The following is a 14,570-nucleotide window of genomic DNA, read 5'->3' on the forward strand; positions in this document are numbered from 1 at the left end:
TTTCTGTATCCTTATTCTTCTAGAGTATCCATATTCTGTTTCTTTGTCCAGTATAGTTTTGATCCATCATGGATAATCTGTCGTCAGAAGAAATTCAGCTAAGGGCTCACCAAGTTACCGATGAGGTGAATGATTTTTTTTTAACTTGAATTTTTTACTACATTTTAATTAATTTAGTTTCCAGTCTCTCTCTTTCTCTCTCCCCTCCCTCCACCCGCCTCCCCCGTGTGTGTGTGTGTGTGTGTGTGTGTGTGTGTGTGTGTGTGATGCATGTGAAGGTCAGAAGTCAACTTCCAAGGGTCATTCTCTGTTCTCTCCTTCCATCACGTGGATTCCATGTTTGGTATAAGCACTTTTACCTCATGAGACATTTTGCAGGCCCCTGTTTCCATTTCTACAGAAAAGTGAGAGTGGTTTTTTAGAGACCACTTTGGCTTTTTCTTGGTCCCTCTAAGGTGGTTAGTATTTAACATTTACTTGCAATCCTGGAAGGAATTATGAACTTTAATGATTCCTTAAAATCTATATTAATAACATATTTCTGCCTATCTGTGTGAAATTGCATTGACTCCACCATCTGCAGTCTCTTAAGGAGTGCCTAGTAGGAAGAAGATGAAAGTGGAGTGATCTCCTTTTTTGCTTTCTTGTAAAGAAGGGGATGTGCTGGCAAGTTTTAACAATTAAGTAGCATCATAAATATAGCCTGTGATCAATTTGTTTTCCTATAGTTTTTGGAATGCTATAACTAACTTTGTATTTCTTCCTAGTCTTTGGAAAGTACAAGGAGAATCCTGGGCTTAGCCATAGAGGTAAGAAATGTTCAATCTTCACATATAGAAATGTATGGAAGGGGTATTAGCACTAGCTGTAATTGATGTTATTTGAAACCAGAAGCTGCTGAAGACTGTCCAGTGATGCACTGATAAGCCATTTATTTTTTATTTCTTTGAAAATATTGGAATATGGGCAGGGAAGATAAATTTATAATAAGCTTCCGACTTAATTGCTTTAGGGTTAATATGTGTGGCTGCGAGACAGCCAGTTCTGTTTGTGATGCTAGGTCCTGAGAACTTGGTTTCGATATGAACCTTTGTCATTTGTCAGGATTTGCAGGCTTTGCTGTTATTTTAAACTGTTTTCTTGTACTTTCATCTTCCTTTCCCCCTTTTAGTCTCAGGATGCAGGAATCAAGACTATTACTATGCTGGATGAGCAAGGAGGTGAGTTGAAGCATTGAAGAAACTCTTCAGTTTGACTTACATTGCAAAAGTCCCTATAAAATCAGCCTCTTAAAAAATTCAACCTTCGGCCGGGCGGTGGTGGCGCACGCCTTTAATCCCAGCACTCGGGAGGCAGAGGCAGGCGGACCTCTGGGAGTTCGAGGCCAGCCTGGTCTACAAGAGCTAGTTCCAGGATAGGCACCAAAGCTATAGAGAAACCCCGTCTCGAAAAAAACCAAAAAAAAAAAAAATTCAACCTTCTCTTTATAAGATAAGAGTAATATACTTCTTCCTTGTCTTATTTAAATTCTGGTATCGTGGTCATTGGGATTGGGATGAGAGGCAACAGCGCCCAGCTGGATACAAGTCAGTCAGACAAGCATGGCTCACTATGTGCGTTTGTCAATTGCACATTAACGTGGCATTCTTTGATCATTGTCAGCGAGTTCTAAAAGAGGGCTACATTCTGGTGGCCTTAGTTAATCCCGCCTGGCTTTCATTAAGGTCGTGACTAAATGCTAGAAGTGCTGGGATCTGGTCCGGTTGCAGTAGTTTCTGACCAACCCTCACATGCCGCTGGTGAACAAGTCATTCTACAGTGAGGTCCAGGATCCTCTCGATCAGTGTTGTTTTTCTGGTACTGATATTCACTGGCAGGTGATTGGTAGAGTGGAGGTTGCAGCTTACTGCTGGGTAACAATAGCATTTTCACTGGACGTCTGTGAATGTAACACACCACAACTTATTCTTAGAACAACTAAATCGCATAGAAGAAGGCATGGACCAAATAAATAAAGACATGAGAGAGGCAGAGAAGACTTTAACAGAACTCAACAAGTGCTGTGGCCTTTGCGTCTGCCCTTGTAATAGGTAAGTTGTTATAAATCAAGACCTTTTAAAAATAAATCAGTACATGAGGAGATCCTTGCCTACTCCATGCCCAGAAATAAAGTCAGAAGTATAACCAGATAAAAGGGCCTAAGTTAGCAACTTTGTTAAAAAACAAACTGAAGGCTGATTGGTGGTGTTGCACGCCTTTAATCCCAGCACTTGGGAGGCAGAGGCAGGTGGATCTCTGAGTTCGAGGCCAGCCTGGTCTACAGAGCGAGTGCCAGGACAGGCTCCAAAGCTACAGAGAAACCCTGTCTCGAAAAAAAAACAAAAACAAAAACAAAACCCACAAATTCTAAATGCCAATATAGTGTGATTCGGACTCTTAACTATGTTTTACAAACTTTTGTTCCTGTCTCCTATGTTCTATGTAATGAAGGAAGTAGGTAAATTTTTTTGAACGAAGAGGAAGGCTCCTCTTTAGTCTAGAATAGGATTTGACTCTAAGTTGTAGGTTAATAGACAAAATAGCAATGAATTCTAAGAGTCACAGATGAGAGAACATGAGTGGTATTGGTGTGTCCCTGCCTGTGGGAGAGAAGGTACAACATGGCCCTGAAATAGGCTCTGCCCTCCAGCCATGGCAGCATTCTTTCTCGGTGGGCAGAGCGGAAGCGTTCTGTAACAGATGGGGTCAAGGGCTGCTGTGGCAGAAGGGCTCTTCCGCGAAGAGAGCAGAGCCCAGTGCAGATGTCTACGGGAGCCCCCTTCTCCCTGTGTCTTTAGACTATTGACACCTCGGCTGCCATCGTGTCTCTTGTTCTTGGCCATCCCCATTTCGTCACTGTCTAGATCTTTCTGACCTTACCTGCCAATCAGCTGTAACACGAGGCCCTCAGACTCGCACAGCATCCTAGGCCTCCTTGTTCTAGCTGTGCTACTAGACCAGTATGTAACAACGTGGATTCATATATTCTCCCCTTCGTTCTTCCCCACTCTCTCTCCTTTCCTTCCCTCCCTATTTTCCCACTCCTTTTCCCTCATCCACAAATCTATAATGCTCTGGAAGACAAGAGTCATATTTTTTTGTTTATTTTGTTCCATGGTGGTGGGATTAATAACTGCTGCTAACTATTGTCTTAGTATATTTGTGATCACATGCAGGGCTTGGCACATGGCAGGCGAGCGTCCACAAAGGAAGCCTGGGGGAACTTGAGTGCCGCAACCAGTACTTTCTGCTCATAATAGGCTTTAGAGTTTTACTGAGGAATATTATCCTTTGGGCACGCTCAGGAAAAATGAAGTATGCAATGGCTTAAATTGTTTTCTTGTTTCTTTTTATCTAGATTCTCAGATGGTGCTTGTTTCTTTGAAACCAGGCAGGCATTTGAATGCATCGTGTGTAAAGCTCTAATCCGCTCCTGTTCTGTTTGACTGACATTCTCTGTTGTCTGCCTCTCATTCTCTCACTTAATCTCTTCCTCTCTTGCTTACTAAAAACGAAGCTCTAACATCAAAAGACGGGCTCAGTAACTGATCAAAGGGAGCTTTAAGACGCAGTCTTGAGGTGCAGACTGAGCTGCTAACCTGCTGTCTAAAGGTGATGCTCCAAATGGCTTTTCTATGCATGTGCATGGGTTTTGTGAGTGATGGGAGCTGTTTCAAAAGCTGTGCTGTGGTGTGTTGTGTGAAGTGCATTTGTTCTTGCATTAGACTGCAGATGGACATGACAAGGATCCTCATCTGTTTTAACTCCCGTAGACTAATGTACCAAAAGCAAACTAAAAGCACTCCTGACATTTCCTAAGCTTTAAGTGGTTGGCCTTTGCAATCCCAGCCTACACTGTAGTTCTTTTAAAGGTGGGGAACTCAGGCTGGCTGCATCTTTCTGTTCCATCTCACACACTCTGGTGCCTGGAGATTGCTTCTATTAAAGTATTGCTTCTCTGTATTTTAATTTCCCATGATTTAGGCCACTATCAAATCAAGAAATTAGTTGTCAGTCTAGTCATCATTAGTCCTATTTATAATAAAGTAAATATCAGTTTTAAGTGTGCCAGGCATGATACCCCACATCTTTAATCCTAGCACTGGAGAGGCAGAGGTAGACAGATCACTGTGTTCATGGTCAGCCTGATCTACAGAGTGAGTTCTTAGACAGTCAGTGCTATTTTAAATCAAAACAAAAGAACAACATCAAAAAAAGAAAATTTAAATTTTGTGTTATATAATACTATTTTTTTTAAACTTTTTTTTTTAAACATTTTTATGGTTTATTTAACTTTATTTTATGTGCATTGGTGTGAAGTGTCAGATCCCCTGGAACTGATCGTCAGACAGTTATGAGCTGCCATGTGGGTGCTGGGAATTGAACCCGGGTCCTCTGGAAGAGCAGTCTGTGCTCTTAACCACTGAGCCATCTCTCCAGCCCAATACTATTTTTTTATATTGAGATAAAATATACTGTATTTTGAGATAAAAGTTTTTCTCTTCACAAATGGCTTTAATTTGTTGCATAATTTCTATAATATCAATATGTTAGTTTTGGTTTTCTATAATTTCAAATTGATTAGTAGAGCTAATTTTTCATTAGAGTGAAACCTTCCAGATTACTGTATGTTGTAATGCCTAACTATCTTAATTTTTAATCTTTGTAAAAGATTATGATTCATTGTTAAAAAATTAAGTATCTCATTGTCACTTTTGTTTTTGTTTTATTTATTTATTTATTTTTTGTCTTTGAGACAAGATTATACTCTGTTAGCCCAAACTAGCCTTACTCAGTCTTCAGAGCCCTGGGTTAGCAGGTATGCCACTGTGCCTGGATTTTATTACTCACTTCTGAGTTCATTACTCTCTCTCCCACCTGCTCTACAATCTGGCATCCTAATAAAAACTCTACTTATATTACCTCAGTTAATACTTTTGGCTGTTGTGCTCAGGATTGGAGCTCAGTGATAGGATGCTGGGACTGTTGAGGCCCCTGGGGTTATTCCCCACCACCACAGATATACAAAAGAGCAGAAACCACTTACTCTCATTTTAAAAATATTGAGAAATATTGTTTTGTATATTATTACTCTGATTTAGATTTTTGCCTGGAACTTATATGTTAATAAAGTATACATGACTAAATTAACATAATTATTTGAAAATTAGATAATTTCATCTTGTTTCAGGAAAAATTTAACATAGTTTGATTGACAAAAACAGTATTATAAATATAAAAAGTAATTATGAGAGTTTTAAGATGATGGAACCAAGAAAAGTACTTGAGAACTAGATTTTTAATATTCATAAATTTCTCCTTTAAGGGCCTACAAGATGGCTCAGGAGGTAAAAGTGCTTGTCACCCGGCCCTACAACCCAGTTTTAATCCCTAGGACCAAGTGAAAGCTCGATACACTGGTGTGCATCTGTAATCTAGCTCTCTCCATCAGGTTGAGTGCAGAACTGCCCTGAACTTGTCAGCCAGCAGCAGCAGCAGAAACAAACACCTCAGCAAGGTCGAAGGCCAATTGAAACTGCCCAGTGAAGTAGCTGTCCTTTGACCTCTACAAAGCAATTATGAAACCTCCTCAAACCTAGGATAAATAAGAATTACACTATAGGAACATTGTGCTTAATTATTGTTTATAGAAAAATAAAAAGAAAATTAAGTAAAGTCTTGTCTCTAACAAAGTAATCAGTAAAAGGCAGTTTTGAAGTAGCCGTTTAAAGGTCACATGACACAGTGAGGTGTCATAACCCTGTAGTCCTAGTGCTTGGGAAGTGGAAGCAAGGTGGGTGGAGAGTTGGCCAGCCTGGGCCACATGGTTACATCCTGTCTCAAGAAAAAAGAAAAGCACTTCCCTGAGCTGCTCTTTCTTGGCAACTGTATCCATCAGTTGAGGAGTGCATTCCATGCATTGACTGCCTTAGCTACACCTAAAACTTTAGAGGGGGTTATTTTGTTTTGAGTTTTATTTTGATACAAGGGCTCACTGTGTAGACCAGGCTGGCTTGAAACTTCCCAGGGGTCCAGCTGCCCAGCACAGCCGTCTGCACCTGTCTCGTTATAAGAACAGGAATACAGGCTGCAGGTGCAGTCCCCCTCAACAAAGCTCTCACTTGGGTTCAGAGATGAAAATCAGTTTGGGGCTTGTGTGGCAAGCTCTCTCACCAACTGCACCCGTCCCTCCCTGTGCCCAGAAAACTTTTAGTTGGAAAAGACCTAACTTGTTTTTTGTTTTTTAATGGAGAAAAAGTAAATTCCAAAATGACCGAGTCCTATTTTTTAACAGTATGATCAGGTATTTAGCCATTGGTTGTCCAATTTGGAAATAATCCATGTTTTCCTTCATGATATTTTGTTTATTCTTAAATTTAAAAATAAGTGTGAGGCAAACTTCTACCGTTAAAACAGATAGGGATTTGGGAGCCGGGCAGTGGTGGCGCACGCCTTTAATCCCAGCACTCGAGAGGCAGAGGCAGGCGGATCTCTGTGAGTTCGAGACCAGCCTGGTCTACAAGAGCTAGTTCCAGGATAGGCTCCAAAACCACAGAGAAACCCTGTCTCAAAAAACCAAAAAAAAAAAAAAAACAAAACAGATAGGGATTTGGGGACTTTTTGTTCATTTGCTAGAGTGCATGCCCGACATTTGAAAAGCCCTGGATTGGATCCCCAGTACCACATAAGCCCAGCACTAGGGAAGCAGAGGCAGGAGAAATTCAAGACTATCTTTGGGTACATAATGAATTTGAGGTTAGCTTGGGTTGCATGAAACCAGGTCTCAAACAAGCAAACAAACAACCCAAAAATCAAAGCTGGGTTTGATGGTGTGTGCTTTTAACGCCAACACTCTGGAGACAGAGCCAGGCTGATCTCTAAGCTTGAGGCCAGCCTGCTCTACAAAGTAAGTTTCAAGACAGCCAGGGCTACACAGCAACCCTGTCTCGAAAAACAAAAGCATAACACAAACTAAAACAACGAAGCCTCATCCAGAACAACTCTAGTTCAAACAGCAGAGGACAAAGATGGTCCTCTTGTTACCTTCGTGGACTGATTTCAACGCACACATCAATCTCTGATTCCCCTGAGAGTCTTTGTGTGTCCCAGAACATCTTTCCTAAGGATTTTTTCCCCTAATATCCATTAACCTTTTTTTTTTCTATAAAAGGCTCTAAACTGAAAGACTCAAAAACATCAGGTTTCATTTTGCTACTGTCTTAGCAAAGATTTGGAAGTATTTGGATCTTTTAAAAATGAATAAATGGCTGATATTAGTGATTCAGGCCTTTATTTCAAGCACTTGAGAGGCAGAGGCAGGCAGATATATCTATTAGTCAAGGCCAACCTCGTCTACATAGCAAGTACCAGGACAACCAAAGCTACATAGTGGGACCCTGTCTCAAAAAACAAACAAAATGATTAAATGTTGGTAGATTTATCTGATTCATCCCTTTTGTCTGTTGCCATTAAACATAGTACAGGTAACCTAGTGCCAGAAGTCTTATTCAAGGTAAAAAGCGCTAATCATTTTAACTCCCCTTTTTCTGCTTTTTGGTTTGCCTATATCCCTGACATTTATATAGGACGAAGAACTTTGAGTCTGGAAAGAACTATAAGGCAACATGGGGAGATGGTGGAGACAACTCACCTAGCAATGTAGTATCTAAGCAACCAGGACGGGTAACAAATGGTCAGCCTCAGCAAGCCACAGGAACAGCCAGCGGTGGATACATTAAACGGTATGTCAGCTCTTCCTCCTATACCTCTTCTAATGAATGGCTCACTTTAAAAACTGTGTGTGGCTAGACATAAGCCCCAACTCAGCAAGTAGTCTGTCAGTCTTCCTCCTTTCCCTCTGCTCTTCTTCTTTCTAAGAGAGGGTTTATTTTGACTTCTCATTCCAAAGGCTCCATGGTAGTTTAGAAAGAAAATCATGGCAGCAGGAAGGTTGTTTTTTACTTTTCGGCAGACAGTAAACAGTGAGAAGGGAGTACAAAAAAAGCAGAGCAGCCAGGTGGTGGTGGTGGTGGTGGTGGTGGTGGCCTTTAATCCCAGCACTCAGCAGGTAAAATAGGCAGATCTCAGATCTCTGTGAATTTGAGGCCAGCCTGGAGAGAGAGTCCAGGACAGGCTCCAAAGCTACAGGGAAACCCTGTCTCGAAAAACCAAAAACAAACAAACAAAACAAAACAAAAAGGAAGGAAGAAAAAGCAGAGCTGCCGTCAAATCCCATACCCTACTTTCTACTGTCTCCTAGTAAATGCCATAGTTTCAGTGTTCTGAGTTACATAGCACAAAGAAATAGGGTCCCTACAGAATGTAATCAGGCTCTGAGGCAGAAGAGAGGTCCAGCCTCGATGGACTGAATCTCAAACAGCTGTGCAGAAGTATATTTATTGTTATACCAAAGTTGTTTTTTGGGTAAAACAAATTCCTCATACCGAAGTTCCTAATTAATATGTTTCGTGAAGGGAAGCATTATACCCCTGTAACTTTAGTCCTTATGGTGCACTGTTTGCAGTACTTAGTAATACAAGACAGCTCAGGTGTGCCAGGATCACCTTGTGACCAAAAGCATAGTCATAAAAGCTATAAAGCTCCTTCAGTAAAGCAGCTCTGTCGATAATAGAAAACAATGACTGTTTTCTACAGTGGTTTCTTCAAGGTTTAAGTACTTCCAGAAAACAACTGTTTTATTCTGAGGTTTACTCTAGATACAATGACTATTAGGTTTTCTACTGCATTGTAGTTTTCCAGTCTGCTTTAAAGTAGTAGTTGTTTAGATCTGAATGTGCGTAGATTGATTTGAAGGTTTATTAAGCACAGATTGGAGGCTGGAGAGAAGGCTCAGCAGGAAAGGAGCTGCCATGCCTGCTGTCCTGAGTTCAGTTTCCAGTTCTCATATGGTAAAAGGAGAGAACTGATTTCCATAACTTACCCTCTGGTCTCCACACATGTGCTGTGACATGTATATATGCATGTGCATGCACACACTACAAGTAAAGAAATGTAGAAGTTAAAAATGAAACATACAGATTCAATTGGGCTTGGAGTCCGAGGTAAGAGGCTTTCTTTAACCTGGGAGCTATAGGCCAGCCAGGGTAACATGATAAAGCTATCTGGAATGGGAGCCAAGTTGCTTTCCTGGTAATCCTAGCGCTTGGAAAGCTGAGGCAGGAGGATTGCCAAATTCAAGGACAGTCTGGGAAACAGTGATTTCTAGGCCTTCCTAGTCTATATAGTGAGATTCTACTGAGGAGGAAAAATTTTAAATAAAGAAATACAGATTGAGTAGATCCACTCACAGTTCCTGATTAGGCAGATTTGGAATGGAGTATGAGAATTAATGTATTACCATAAACAAGCACCTCAGCGGTGCTGGAAAATATACTCTGAGTCGCTGTCCAGAGTTATGTTGATCATATTCTATGTGGCTCTGACCAGCCTTTGCTGTTTGTTTGCTGTTTTGAGACAAGGTCTGTGTAGCCCATGCTGACCTCCAGTTTGTGCTGATCTTTCTGCCTTAGCCTTCTTATTGCTAGGATTACAGGTATGTGCCGCCATGCTTGGCTTTTAAAAACAAAACCAAAAATCCCTTTTATTATTATATGTGTATGTGTGAACATGAGCACACATATATGCCATAATGTGTATGTGGAGTGCAGAAGGCATCTTTTTTGGAGTTGGTTCTCATTTTACCTTTACATGGATTCCATCAAGCGCAGCAACCACCCCACCTGCTAAGCCATCTTGCTAGCCTGTGCCATTCCTGCTTGCCTCCTTTCTTTTCTCTTTTCACCCCTTCTTGATTTTGTCCATTGTAACTCAACAAAAATTTCCGATTTAACTCTCCTTTTGTGACAGTATAACTAATGATGCCAGAGAAGATGAGATGGAAGAGAACCTGACTCAAGTGGGCAGTATCCTAGGCAATCTAAAGAACATGGCTCTGGACATGGGCAATGAAATTGATGCTCAGAACCAGCAAATACAGAGGATCACAGAAAAGGTAAGAAAGTAAGACCACAGAACAATGAGATAGCCAGTCCAGTGATACTTTAGTGATGACGTCTGTGCTGGGTACTTTGGGGGGAGGGGGGATAAACGTCATCTACTCAGAACAGTGCTGGTGAGCTGGCAGCACCAACATTTCAAAATCAAACGGCCAGTCTTGCTATTTTGCTCATGGCAGTTGGTTCATTGTGAAGACACAGGCTTGGAATGAAGTTTAACCTAAAACTTTCCGTGTGAAGCTAAGAGGGTATTATGTGGAGCTGGTGAGGTGGCTCCTGGAGTAACGGTGCCTGCCACTAGGTCTGATCCCTGGGATCCACACAGTAGAAGGATAGAACCAATTCTTACAGTTTGTCCTTTGACCTCTATACACATGTACATACACATAATGAATAAATAGACAAATAAATAAAAAAATGTAATTTTAAAAGAAATTTAAGCATGTACTGAGTTGCCATATGGTGGTGGTACATGCTTTTAATCCCAGCACTCAGGAGGAAGAGGCAGGTGGATCTTTGTAAATTTGAGGCCAGCCTGCTGTACAAAGCTCAACCAAGGCTGTCTTTAAAAAAAAAAAAAGAACAAAAACAACAAAAAAAGAATATACTGAATAAGTTGGGTGTAATGAAGTACACCAATAATCCTAGCACTGGGGAGGCAGAAGCAGATGGATCTCTGTGGTGAGTTCAAGACCACCCGGGACTACATAGAGAATCCAAGGACAGACAGAGTCTAGCTGGTGATGCACGCGTTTAATCCTAGCACTTGGGCAGTCAGATATATGAGTTGCAGGCCAGCCTGGTCTACAGACTTAGTTCCAGGACAGCCAAGGCTACACAAACCATGTCTCGAAAAACAACAACAACAAAATAGTAAAGAAAGGAAATAGAGTTATATGTGGCTGGAGAGATGACTCTATGATTAAAAGATACACTTATTGCTTTTTAATTTGTTTGTTTGTTTTTTGAGACAAATATATATATATATCTTTGACTGTCCTGGAATTCACTCTGTAGACCAGGCTGGCCTTGAATTCAAAAAGATCCACCTGCCTCTGCCTCCCAAATGCTGGGATTAAAGGTGCTTGCTACCGTGCTCGGCTGGGTTCATTCCCAGCAACCACATCAGATGGCTCCCAGCTGCCTGCAACTCTAGCTTTAGGGAGTATGACACCCGCTGTCCTCTTCAGGCACTTGCACTGGAGCCACTTACAGGATTACCATAAAATGCTGTCGTCTGGGTTTGGGGTGTAGATTACACATCATTTTAATTTAGATGCTTCTGTGGGTGGCAGTACATCTGTTCCAAAGATCTCTGGCAAGGTTATTTTAGTCTCTCTTGGTCAGAACTAGGGTAGCTCCAAATGAGACTCCTGTCGGAGAGCATCAAAAATGAGCTGGGCATGGGATTACATACCTGCAATTCCACCTCTCTAGAGGGATGGGAAGATCACTTGAACTCACAAACTCAAGGCCAGCCCAGGTAATAAGTTGTAGTTTCAAAAATGAATAGAGATGGCAGGGCTCGAGAGATGGCTCAGTGGTTAAGAGCACTGACTGCTCTTCCAGAGAACTGGGGTTAAATTCCCAATGAACACATGGCAGCTCACAGTTGTCTGTAATTCCAGTTCCAGGGGATCCGGCACCCATGGCAAGACACCAATGCACATAATGAATGAACAAACAAACAAACAGAGGTGGCTCTGTTGAAGTGCCTGCCATCCATGCAAGCATAAGGACTTGCATCTGGATCCCAGGTTCCCACATACAAGCCAGACGTGGTGGGGCATGTGTGTAAACCAGGGGTGTGGGTAGATTCCCAGCACCCACATGGCATCCCACTCCATTCCAGGGATCCGGCATCCTCTTTGTGGCTTCCACGGCACATGGTGTGCAGATACACATTGAGGTGAAATACCCGCACACATTAAACATTTTGCTTTTTTATTGTACTGGTGATTGAACATAAGACATCATGTGTGCTTGACAAGTGCTCTACTGAACTGTATCCTCATCCTCTTTCACTGTTATTTTGAGACAGTTTGACCGTAGCCCAGGTTGCTGTTGAGCTCATGTCAGTCTCTTGAATGCCGAGATTATAGTCATATGCCCATATCAAGGTCCCAAGTATATAAAACTGTGCATGCGTATGTGTGATATTTGTAATGAACTATACTCTCATCCCCCAAGTCAACTTGCGTTGAAGTGTGATTTGTGAACAAATACTGAGATTTTTCTTTTTCTTTATTTTTTCCCTCCAGGCTGACACCAACAAAGATCGGATTGACATTGCCAATACAAGAGCAAAGAAACTCATTGACAGCTAAAGCCACTGCTGTACTTCTTTACCAGTTTCTCCGTTCTCTAGCTCCTCCTAAGTCATTACCTGTTCAGAGTTTGAAAGTTGGTGAAAGAAGGACCAGAGGAGGAATGCCTCCCTACTTCTTCCTTTCTGTCCTTTGGGGTAGGTTCCTGCTTAGGCTTCACTACAGCCTCTCCCCGTTCACACTCCTAAGCTGCTTTCCGTGCATCACACCCAGTCCATCATCCTCCTCACTTAGCATCTTTGCTTTCAAGATTTGGAAGCATTGCCAAAGAGCCATGAAGTGTGGGTGTCTGTATAAGTAGCTTTTGTTGTTGGTTGGTTGGTTTGGTTTTAGTTTTGTGGTAAAGAGCAAGAGGAAGGAAGAAGAATTGAAGTTGTTAACTCATTAAAGAAACTACAGGTCAGGAAAACGAAACAGGCTAATGCCCGGGCTGGGAGGTTTTACTCATGCATTTTTTTTTTTTACATCACTATTTCGCAGCTTCTGCTCCAAAGGAGAACACAGTGGGTTTTCTTACAGTGAGCTTCACTGAGTTTGTAGTGATTTGTATATGTACATAGGTTCTGGGATCCCGTTTCATACTGCACATGTAGAAATTCTCGTATCAGGAGTCATAGCATGGTCCCATTGTAGACCTGTTAACCTCGTGAAGTTGTCATTAATCTTTTAAAGATGTACATATATATATGAAATATAAGACTTCCTCACTAAAGCAGGGCTTCAAAATTTTGGGTAAAGTTTGACAGTGTATCATGTGAATTCAGATTTACCTCAATACTAAGAATTACGTTTAGATATGAAAAAGAAAACTTGTTTTGATCTCAGGTAGCAAAATAGATTACTTTGGATTTTGTGTAGTTTTAGACATTTAAAAAGTTATAATTTGTTACTAAAAGTTGTTTAGGAAATAAGGCCTTCAGATTAATCATTGATGACTGTACTGCCACCCCCTCTGCTGTATGTTCAGAGTCACGCCTATGTAGATCCTGCAATGCTGGGAATGCTGAGTTGCTGTTGTCACCTTTGTTTAAGAATTAGCATCTGTACACTTTAGAGCTACCAAAGTAGATTGGCTTGACCAATAACCATTACTTGATTCTTACAATTAAATTTTGTAACTAATGGTATTGTTCTTTCAAATAGGCAACATGTTTCTGACTTATTTGTGGGGGCGATCATTTAATCAGTTAACAAATCGAATAAAGCAAATGTCCACCCATCAAGCACTGCAACTGAACGCTGCAATTAGCTCTTTTCCAATTTTTATTAGGAATGTTTATAGGAGTTTCTGTGGCTGTTCACGAGTCCGTTCTAGTCATTAATTGTCTTAGTCATTTGAACTTAAATCCACTGAGTATTTCTTTTTTTTTTTAAATATTTTATGGTTTATTTAACTTTTATTTTATGTGCATTGGTGTGAATGTGTCAGATCCCTGCAACTGGATCTTCAGACATTTGTGAGCTGCCATGTGGGTGCTGGGAATCAAACCTGGGTCCTCTGAAGGAGCAGTCAGTGCTCCCAACCACTGAGCCATATCTCCAGCCCCCACTGAGTATTTCTAACTGGAAGTTAGTTACAAGTCATTTACTAAAGACGACACAGCTCAGAAACATCCCAAGGGTGAGGAGGACAGTATTGAAGTTAAACAACAGAGAAATGCTCCGAAACAGGATGGATAGTTTGTCAGGTAAAGGGATTGAATGTATAAAGTATAACTAAGTTTAAAACACTAGATAGTGCTATACCTAAAAGTGCTTTTCTTTTAGCATTGATCTGGCTAAAGAAACGGTACTGCAAGGTGGGATCCAAGGTTTAGTTGGTTGGAACATGTATTAAAGCACCCAGTTGTCAGTTTTTCCTTTGCTCTCATTGGCAGGTATGAATGTGTGCCTCTTTCCGTGCCTTGGTTTCCTTACTTATAAATGGGAATTAATTAATCCTACTTCATAAACTAATTCACAGAATGGTAATGCCGAGAAATCTCTTAGAGTAAGCAGGGCTCAGAGGCTACACTGGTAATCCCATCGCTGGGGAACCTGAGGCAGAGCCAACCTATGCATTGAATTGTGGGCCAGCCTAAGCTACATTTAGATAAAAACACCCTCCCCCCCCACCAAGACAAACAAAAACCTTAGAATGGTGCCTGTCAGGTGTACATGTAATAAATAATAGCTATTTTCTCTAGAA

General features: G+C 41.2%; 1 protein-coding gene across 3 annotated transcripts in view; it reads left to right on the forward strand.

The window, feature by feature from the left end:
• The window catches only part of Snap23 (synaptosome associated protein 23), a 29,768-nt gene extending 15,198 nt beyond the window's left edge, over positions 1-14,570 (forward strand). The window contains exons 3-10 of one of the 3 annotated variants that reach the window (XM_041679031.1): positions 52-125; positions 768-809; positions 1,172-1,220; positions 1,973-2,090; positions 3,398-3,430; positions 7,626-7,781; positions 9,907-10,051; positions 12,317-14,570. In XM_041679031.1, the coding sequence (XP_041534965.1) occupies positions 69-125; positions 768-809; positions 1,172-1,220; positions 1,973-2,090; positions 3,398-3,430; positions 7,626-7,781; positions 9,907-10,051; positions 12,317-12,382 (666 nt within the window). In that variant the 5' untranslated portion in view covers positions 52-68 and the 3' untranslated portion in view covers positions 12,383-14,570. The remainder of the gene's footprint in view (positions 1-51; positions 126-767; positions 810-1,171; positions 1,221-1,972; positions 2,091-3,397; positions 3,431-7,625; positions 7,782-9,906; positions 10,052-12,316) is intronic. The other 2 variants (XM_041679032.1, XM_041679033.1) reach the window with 2 other exon arrangements.

The sequence above is a fragment of the Microtus oregoni genome, unplaced genomic scaffold, assembly GCF_018167655.1.
Source record: "Microtus oregoni isolate MIOR12 unplaced genomic scaffold, Mior012 000031F_ref0000149, whole genome shotgun sequence".
In the NCBI taxonomy this organism is placed as follows: Eukaryota; Metazoa; Chordata; class Mammalia; order Rodentia; family Cricetidae; genus Microtus; species Microtus oregoni.